The sequence below is a fragment of the Parus major genome, chromosome 23 (assembly GCF_001522545.3).
Source record: "Parus major isolate Abel chromosome 23, Parus_major1.1, whole genome shotgun sequence".
NCBI classification, from domain to species: Eukaryota; Metazoa; Chordata; class Aves; order Passeriformes; family Paridae; genus Parus; species Parus major.
The window spans coordinates 4,060,334-4,070,312 of record NC_031791.1 but is presented as its reverse complement, the minus strand read 5'-3'; the positions used below and the strand labels follow the sequence as shown (position 1 = coordinate 4,070,312).

At 49.4% G+C, this 9,979-nt stretch overlaps 1 protein-coding gene across 1 annotated transcript; it reads right to left on the bottom strand.

Annotated features, from left to right (window-relative positions):
- Positions 1-4,778: 4,778 nt before the first annotated feature.
- UTP11 (UTP11 small subunit processome component) lies at positions 4,779-9,962 on the bottom strand. Its single transcript, XM_015649530.3, has 8 exons — positions 9,841-9,962; positions 9,666-9,727; positions 9,401-9,503; positions 9,042-9,155; positions 7,400-7,493; positions 7,035-7,165; positions 5,631-5,741; positions 4,779-5,063 (listed from the first exon to the last, which is right to left on the bottom strand). Exons 1-8 carry the CDS (start codon positions 9,901-9,903, stop codon positions 4,980-4,982), a joined length of 762 nt encoding a protein of 253 aa, XP_015505016.1. The 5' UTR covers positions 9,904-9,962; the 3' UTR covers positions 4,779-4,979.
- Positions 9,963-9,979: the final 17 nt, after the last annotated feature.

Below are 9,979 nucleotides of genomic sequence, written 5' to 3'. Positions count from 1 at the left end.
GTTAGCTGGGCACTGTGCCTGGTGCCCAGCAGATCAGGACATGAAGTTTTTGCTACCTGGAGCAGTAACAGAGGTGGGTTACCTGCACCAGGAGCCCAGCCTGGCTGTGGGGCAGGAGGTCTGGGGGAGAGTGAGGGTGCTATGGGAGGGTTGGAGGAAGTGGTGGCTGGGGAAGGGAAACTTGCTGGCATCTTCCAGGGTTTCTCTGGGGCTAGGGCACGCTGTCCACACCGTGTGCCCCGCAGGGCTGTGTGTGCAGGGCGAGAGGATGCCATGCCTGCAGGGGAAGGTGTTGGCAGTGTGGGGGGCAGAGCAGTGAGGAGCAAATAGGCTGTGGGTGCTGGTGAGTGCCTGCCAGTGGTCTGCACAAGGCCAGGGAGCAGAGTGCTGAGCTCCCTGCTACACCCAATCAAGCCGGGATCATTTCTATCATGAAGATAAACTGGCCATTGTTGCCAAAAATAAATGTTAGTGTTCCAAATCCACACTTCAATAGCACCAGCTCATTAGAGATGCATATCATTTGGCTCCAGTCCCACACCTTCTAGCTCGTTATAAATATGCAGTTGCTGCTGGCTCTACCCCAATCATCTCTGCAATCAGAGCTTTTAATTAGGTTAATTAAATTGTATCAAACCTCGCAGGGACGCAGTTCACTGATGCTGATGAGGCAGCCAAAACAGACCTTAACTCTAGCTCTAATGAAGGCCCTGCTGCAGCTAATAACAATGCATAATAAATTAGTGCTTCCCTAGAAAGGTGCATCGGGGCTTGCGTTTCAGTAAATGATGATCTGTATGCACTAATTCACTATTGCAGTCTTTAGGTCTGCCAAGCCAGGGACATCCTGGGAATAGATTCTCACTAAATAATGGGCTCCTGCCTGCTTGAAGCAGTGCTGCTCACCTGGCTTCTCTCAAGGCACTAACGGCTTCAGGTATAGAACTATGAGGCCACAAAGCAAATTTGCTGCTTTCACCTTGCCCAGCCCTGGGTCCGCTCTCGATGCCTCGCATCTCGCAACACAAGCAGCAGCAGGTATTTCTTTATTTGAAACCTGAAATTTGGAGGGGAACGTTTTGTTTGGAGGGAAATGGGTGGCTGTGTCCAAGTGTGGAAGCATGAACGGGGACAGTAACCTGTGCCCAGACTCTTCCCAAACATCAGCAGCCCCGTGTTGCTCCTAATCAGGTGGGGAAAGGTCCATGTGGCCAAGGAGCTGTGGAACAGAGAGGTTTAGGGCAGCCATGCTGAGCAGCAATTAGTCATTCCTGATTTACATTCTGCTCTTTCAACTCCCTGCTGTGAAGCTGCTCAGGCTTGAGTGGAGGAACTTCACCACCCTTTTCTCCTTGGTGCCCTTGGGCAAGATACCTCAGCTGAACCTGGCTGTAGGGTCCTGGGGAACAGCAGGGCTGGGACAGCCAGTCCTGCAGCTGCAGACACCTGCACCCTGTGCCCAGTCCACAGAGCCACTGGTGACCCTGGAATGGCAGCACAGGGTGAGCAGTGGGACGACGCAGAGGGAGCAGGGTAAGCAGATGGTAACACACAGGGCAGCACAGTGAGCGCTGGGATGGGTAGGATCAAGCCTTCCTGCTCTCCTTTGTTGAAAGAACACAGCCTGGGGGCCTCTAGAGGCTCTGGGGGTCCCTCTGGCTGCCACAGCTCATGGTCACTGGTGGAGACCCTACAGTGGCTGTCCTGACAGGATCCAGAGCCTCCCCAGGAAAGGCAGCTTCTGTTGCCATGCCCCAGGGACCCCACTGTGCTCTGCAGTCTGGATCAGGCTTGGAAAATGGGGCCTACAGGAAAGCAGCTGAGAAGCCTAAGGGCTGGTGATGGTTCTCCTGCTAGTAAAATATACTGTTGCAGCTGCCTAGAGATAATCCTGCAAGTGTAGTCTGCTATTAATGTTTATAGATAGTCATTATCAATTCTGAGTTCTTCAGGACTTGAACAAGGAATTACACAAAATTATTATATGGCACAATATTATTGAGTCACCTAAAACCTAAGCTGTGAATCTGTGGGGAATTTTGATATCTGTATCTTTCAACCTGCAGGGAATCTCCTTGCTAAAGAACCTGTTGGTTCAGCTTTTGATGCTATAATTATCACAAACAAAAAACAGCTGTGGGCAATTTCTCGCTGTCCTTCCCCATGAGGGCCCAGCTACAGGATGGCAGATCCCACCCATGTTTCACTTTAAATTCTGTGCTGTGGCCCAGTGGGATGGGTTTTTTACCCAGTTATAAGGTATTGGCTCTTTCCAATCCTTGCAGAAACATTTCAGTGCTTTAGTATTAGGATACCAAGCTAAAGGCTTTGAGAGTCAAAGAATAAGGTCTTTGAGAAGGTGTGGATTTTTTTTTCCAGGAAGCCATTGGGAACTCTGCAGGGCAGCAGGTGTGAGTCAGCACTGTCTGCTAATGTAGAAGTTCAGAGATCAGCACCCGCCAAATTCTTCACCACTGCAGGCAGGAATAGGTCAAAAATGTTTGTGCACAAGAGCTTGCACCTCCTTTTAGTGTGTTACAGCCACAATATGATAAACCACTCCACAGGCTACGGGATTTGTACCCAGGCTTTGGAGGCCAAGGTCAGAGAAGCCTGCTCAGTATGACACCACAGACGATACGGTGCTCTGGGCTTCCCTTTGTTAAAACCTGCATGCTTTCCCAGGGAAAAGTAAATCACAACAGACACAACTTCTGCTACACGAAGCCCATACTGTGATCAGGAGACTGTGTGTCCTGGCTGGTACCTCAGCTCCCAGGTGCCAGTGGCCAGTGCCAGGTGCCACCACCACCCCCAGGACAAGGAGTGTGGCCCTCGAGCAGCGACTGCTCAAAGAGAACCTGGCGGCTGCCTCCCATAACACCTCACTCCGAGGGAATAGAGCACTTGTGCCCATTCCAGCACTTGCTCTGCAGTAGGCTGGAGGTGGACAAGGCCTGCCCAGGTTGCCGCTTTTCAATTCCTGCAGCAGGATTCCTTTAGAGTCTCCCAGCAGAACCACTGCTTTTCTTTCCCCTCCTCTACAGCAACGCTCTCGATGCCGGTAAAATTAATCAAGGGCAAGGATTAAATATTCATCTATTTCAACCTCAGTCTAAAAGAGATTTCCCTTCGCAGAGCGCGGGGACACCGCGGTGCGCGGTGACACCACGGGACCGTCCCCGGCGGGGACCCGGCCCCGCTCCGGCCCCGCCGTGCGGCGCTGCTGCCCCCTGCGGGCCGCGGCCGGGACTGCGGCTGCCGAGGGGACAGGCTTTGGCTCCAGGGAGCCGGACCGAGCCGAGCCGGACCGAATCGGACCGGACTGAGCCGGACCTAGCCGGACCGTACTGAGCCGAGCCGAACCGAGCCGGACTGAGTCGGACCGGACTGAGCCGAGCCGGACCGGGCCGAACCAGACTGAGCCAGACCGTACTGAGCCGAGCGGGACTGAGCCGGACCGTACTGAGCCGAGCCGGACCGGACCGAGACGGACCGAGCCGGACAGGACTGAGCCGAGCCGGACCAAGCCGAACCGGACCGGACCGAGCCAAACCAGACTGAGCCGAGCCGGACTGGACTGAGCCAAGCCAGACTGGACCGAGCCGAGCCGGACTGGACTGAGCCAAGCCAGACTGGACCGAGCCAAGCCAAGTCGAGCCAGACCAAACCAAACTGAGCCGAACCGGACCAGACTAAGCTGAACCAAACTGAGCTGAGCCAAACCGGACCAGACCAAGCCAAGCCAGACTGGAGCAAGCTGAGCCAAGTTGAGCCACACTGAGCTGAGCCAGACCAGACTGAGCCAAACTGGACCACACTGAGCCGAGCTGGCCCAGACTGAGCTGGACCGGACTGAGCCAAGCTGAGTTGGACTGGACCGAGCCCAACTGGACTTAACCAAGCTGAACCAGACCGAGCTGAGCCGAACCAGACCATTCTCACATGCGGGGCTTTGTTTTCCTTTTGCTCGAGCGAACCAAACCAGTCTCACACACAGGGCTTTGTTTGCCCCTCCTGCTCCTGCAGTGGTTTACAGCCGTTACAGAATCTGCAGACTCCAGGTTCTGCAGACTCCGTGGATGCTCCCCTGAAAAATTCTCCCCAGTTCTCTCTGTGATGGCAGGAACAAGGTCTGAAACTGCACTTAAGCACATAAAAACATCACGTTTCATCACCGAGCTGCTGGAAAAGCTCCAAAGTAGGTAAGGTCTGAGAAGAGCATCTTTTTTTCCTTCCCCCCTTGCAGACCATGTGCTTATTGCTGGCAGCAACAGGACGATGGAGAGAGATAAGAAAAGGAATGTTCACACGGAGGCTTCTCTGAACGTGCCTGGGCCGCTCCAGGACACTCAGGATGTGTCTACACATCCCCCATCCCTGGCAACGCAACCGGCCCAAGGAAAACTCAGAAGACAAACTCTTGTCCCACACATGGCTGCTGAACTATCCTTACACAGAATTTTGGCTCTGCCTCAGTTTGAACTGAAGGAAAAACACACAGTGGAATAGTGCAAATATCAGAGGGATTGAGGATGTTAGGGAAATGACTAGAGAGTAATTCACCTTTAACGTGCTTGAAAAGACAGCTGAAGCTGCACTCTCATGGGTTTGGACAGGTCCTGCTCAGCCCCAGAGCTGACAGTCCCCAAGTATCTTCCCTGTCCCTGGGCTGTGCTTAACCCACCTCCCTAACATTCCACCATGACCTTGACTGCTCACTGATTGTTTATGGTGCATCTTAGCAGCACACTTAGGCAAATCTCATGGCTTCCCACTGTAAATATCAAGAGAACAAACTCTGATTTATTAATCAATTAATTAGAGGAAACACACTGATGGCTACCACAGGCCCACAGTGATTTTTTTTTTAACAAAGTGATGAGCTGCAGTCAAAAGCAGGCTGGCACCAGCCCTTCTCCAAGGGATATGGCTCCTCCTTTCTGAGCAAAGACTGTAACAATTATTCAATGAAATGGCTAACGTTTCCGCTGAAACTTGAATCTGTAAATAGCTGGACCAGTCGTTGTTTCTTTCTTCACCTTTACTTTATGAGTTTTGTCCTGGAAAAAAGAACAAGTACAAATATTTGCTGCCATGCAAGGAGAAAAACCCACACCCACATAAATCAGAGAGTGTCTATCTGGATCTGACCATAAAAGAAAAATGGTCACTGCACTGTTTAGGTGGGGATTATAATTTTATCTGCTCTTTTCCCCTTCAGGCTCTCAGGCACAATCTGTTTTGCTCACAAGCATCAGAGGATGGGAGTCCCATTGAGATAAGTAATTTATGTGGTCATCTGGAGTTTTAAGACCTTCTCCTAACTTACAGAAATGGTTCCCTGCTTCTGACTCCTAGTGACACTCTTTTGGACTCCTTGTGAGCACCATCTGAGTCTTTGTCCTTGCTGACAAGGTGAGACTTGGACTAGCAGATATAATTTACTGGAATGCTTCATCTCCTTCCTTTTTCCATACTAAAAGAGGATTGCTTATCTTTAGGAGTTATCTGGAGGTGTCAGTATAAAACCAGAACAAAGAAACAAATATAACATATACAACACACACAATGCCAGACCTAATGACCTGAGCAGAACAGACTTGGAGAACCAGAATCAAATCCCTCACCAGAAGATCTTTCCGTGTCTGGATTTTCTGTGAGATGACAAACATGGCCTTCTCTCTCTCAATGCGCTGCCTCAGGAGGTCATACCGGTTCTTCCTCTTCTGGGCTAATTTCTGGCAACAAGAAAAAAAACAGCTGTTTTAAGACAGAGATTGATATGAAGAATCACGTCTTATGAATAAGATACTATGATCTAAATCCTCAGAATTTCAAAGTTGAATGCTCCCTAATGAAAATCCACTTTATCCAGCGGAGGGAAAACGAACGAAAAAAAAGGACAGAGCAGAGACCAATTCCTGAAGTGTTCAGAGCCTGCAGAGGCCCCTCAAAATGCAACTTGTTGGGTCAAGTTTGCATAATGAGAGTGGATAGCTTTCCCAGCACAGGAACAGTATTACTGCAGGTGTGATTTAAGTAATTAAATTAAGGAGAACAGATCCCAACATGCTTAAAATATGACTCAGACATTTGGGAGAAAACTAGTCAGTCTACGACTCGTCCAACTGCTTTACTGACAAGTCAAACTGAGACAGCTGGCAGGAGGAAAGGGACCACAGGGTGTTTATTATCTGAGTCAGAAAAAACAGGTTAAAAATTTACCAGTCGGCAATTTTAAGACAACTATTTTTACCTTCCACACAACCAACTCATACTCAGAGGACTGTCCAACAGATCTGAATTACCCAAGAAGAATCTACAGTAGTAAAGCCAAGTGTAGCTACTTCTGTGATACTAAAACATCAGAATCAAAGCTGCATAGACAATTCATGCTGAAGAATCGAGAAACAATTCAAATTAGGAAAGCCAGGAAGTGAGACTACAGCTTAAATGGCATTAGGAAGGAAAGCGAGGAGACAAATCTCAAGCCACTTTGGGCTCAGAACAAACTGAAAAACACTGTAAGGTCAGGAACACTGCAACAGAGACATCTGTGTTAGAATAAGTTTCTTCCTATAGACCTAATTTGGGGGTGGCAAGGGGTTTTGAGGAAGTGTGTGGATGCTGAAAAGAATTACACCTGAAACTGCAGCAGTCTAATGAAAAGATAGTCCCATAGTTATATGTTCCTTTATAGAGGAGAAATATCTCAGATTTGCAGGGACATTGCATAATGAGATCCACACCACTCTTTTCTGCCATGTACATCACAACTTATGGTGGTCCACCCACAGTGGAATGGGATGTAGTGAAAGAGTACTCCGTATAAGTCCAGGAGAAGATGTGACTGCAGGTTCTAGGCAGTCACTTGGTGACTGAGTGACATCCACTACTCCTTTGTGTCACCAACAGAAGTTTTTAGAAAACAATTTGCTCACCTCCACAATGATGCAATTAATCCTTTCGAGTGCTTGTCATATAGAAGACGTAAAACATGAAGAACTCTATAGTACAATCAGCAGCAGTACCTTGAGGTGGGCAGGATCAGTAGGTCCCTTCACTGTCTCTCTCTGCAGCGTTGCAATGGTTGGTCGGTTGTACACTCTATCTACGAGCTCAGGAACGGTGTCCAGGTGAGCAGCAATATCAAACTCCTGAACTAGACATAAAAAGAAAATTAGGAATAAACTCCCATGAGCTCCTTTGATAAGCAAACCTTCCAAACACGTTGGAAGAGCAACATGAGCCCCAGCAACACAGCTCCTGCAGTAGTGATGTCTCAGCTAGTAACCAAAAGGGATTTCTAGAACATCTAAAAAAAAGTGTCTTTCTTTTATGACAGCCCACATTACCAGGTGATAGAACAAGCTCTGTCACTAGGTTCCAGCCTCACCTTCCCGCTTCGTGTCCACGAAGAAGAGATGCCGACCCTGGCCGCTCCCCGCGGCGTCCAGCAGGTGGAGCTCTGCCTTCAAGCGCTCGATTTTCTGCGGAAAATTCAAGTTTGGCCAAATTCAGAGTGAGTAAAACCAAATCTCCCCCGAGCACATTTCTGTCTGTTCATCGGGGTTAAAAATAGCTTAACTCCTCCTTTTCATCTCTGAAAACACATCTAGTCTATACTGATAACATTTCTTCACAACTTTTCCAGACAGAGGGTCACAGTGATGCTGTTACCTAGGCAAAGTGCACACATCCACCTGCAAAACTGAATCTTCTGTTTGCCAAAGGGGAATGATTGCCTTGGAACCACCAGCAAAAGCATGAAGGAAAGTTTAAAGCTGGCTTTGACTTTTTTTATCTCCAGTGAGAATTTGATTCTGTTTTGCAAATCAACATCAGAGCATACAGTATCTTCAGAAGAGCATCGTGGTTTTGTGGATTGCCAGCCTACCATAATCCAACAACCCACTTCAGATTATTCTCCTCAGCTGAGAGACTCTCCCATCCTCTGTAACTCCCTGTCAGAGAGTGCAGGCAGGAGGCAGTCACTTCTCCCAAGTAACAAGTGTTCTCTCCCATACTCAGCACTGGTGTGGTTGCACCCTGAGTGCTGTGTCCAGATCTGGGCCACTCAGTTTAGAAAGGACATTGAGATGCTCAGATGTGTCCAAAGAGCAGCAAGGCTGGTGAAGGGTCTGGAACATAAACAATATGAAGAACAGTTGAGGGAGCTGTTTAGCCTAGAGAAAAGGAGGCTCAGGGGAGATCTGATCACTCTCTACAGCTACCTAAAAGGAGGGTGTAGCCAGGTGGGAGTCAGTCTCTTCTCCCAGGCAACCACTGGCAGAATGAGAGGACCACAGCCTTAAGCTGCACCAGGGGAAGTTTAGGCTGGACACTAGGAAAAAAATCTCTGGGCACTGTAATGAGCTACCCAGGGAAGTGTTTAAAAAAATACTGGATGTGATGCTCACTTCCATGGTCTGGTTGACAAGGTGGTGTTAGATCATAGGTTGAACTTGATGATCTCAAAGGTCTTTTCCAACATAGTTAATTCTGTGATTCTGTGACAGGACAAGAGGCAAGAGCCTCAAGCTATGCTGGGGGCGGTTCAGGTTTGGTATTAGGAAAAAAATCTTCCCTGAAAGGGCTGTCATGCATTGGAACAGGCTGCCCAGAGAAATGGTGGAATCACTGGAAGCGTTCAAAAGGCGTGTGGCTGTGGCACCTGGGGACTCAGAGGTGACCACATGGTGGCTGGGGGAACAGCTGGACTTCATGATCTGAGAGCGCTCTTCCAACCTTAGGGATCTCATGATTTCTCTATGAACATGCTAAGCAGAAATACATTTTTAAAATCTTGACATTTATGTAAAAATCACTGTTTTGTAACAATGCACAGCGCCATTTTTGATAATAACCATACCTTTAGGCTCTATATCCAGCACTCCACTGACACTTCCATTGTCCTTTCCAGACTGTTTGTTCAGACTTCACTGAACAAACACAATAGCTAGCAGCAACAGTAAGAACAACACAGTAAAAAAACAATTCTGAGCAAACTAGAAAACACTAAAAATGTGAGTTATTACCTTGGCTTCCGCAACTCTTTTCATTTCTATGTATTTAATATCCTGTGTCCTCATAAGCTTCACCTGCTCCGGGGTAATTTCATCCTTTTGCTGCTTTATTACATGGACTCCATCCTACAACCAGACAAACACGGTACTTACAGACAGCCCATGCCACCTGGAGAGCACTGCAGGGCCTGCTAACAGCAGAACTTTGTCCCTTGTCCCTCATTTTCTTCAAAGCTTTCTACAGGCATCAAACCAATTTTTCTCATTCATCTAATAATTCATAAATTTAAATCAAAACAAGATAGGGGAAAAAAAAACGTTACTTAGAGCAGCAAAGTGTAATCCTGCTTGAAGGCAATAAAGGTTCTCACCTTGACCTCTGCACGTATCATTTTGAAGTAGAACTCATCGGGGTTCTTGTCCAGAGCTTTCTTCTGCATTGCCCTGAGAGCATTTTGCTTCTTGTGGTAGTCGCTGGGGAGAATAAAACCAACAATCACGAGCTGTCCGGCAGCTTCTCCGTGCTCACCCCCGAGTGTGTCACGGCGCGGCTCAGAGCCGGAAGGCAGCCCGGGGCAACCCTCAGGACGCGGGGAGACCCATCCAGCGCCGCCCGCCCCCCGCGGCCGCACTCACCGGGCTCGGAGCCGGTAATCCTTCTTCTTCTCCAGCAAGCCCAGCTTCGTCCGGGCGGCGGGCTACGGGAGAGACGGGGAGCGTGAGGGGGAGAGAGCACGGGGAGGGAGAGCGGAGGGCTCCGCGGGGAGGGAGCGCGGGGAGCTCCGCTGGGGACCCGGCCCGGCGCACTGACCTGGGCCCGCTCGCGGTGCGGGCGCTGCCGCGCCTTGGCGGCTTTCCTGAAGGCGGCCGACATGGCTGCGATGGCGGCGGCGATGGCAGCGGCGAGTGCCAGGCGCGGGAACGCGCGTCCACAGGCGGGGCGCGCGCCG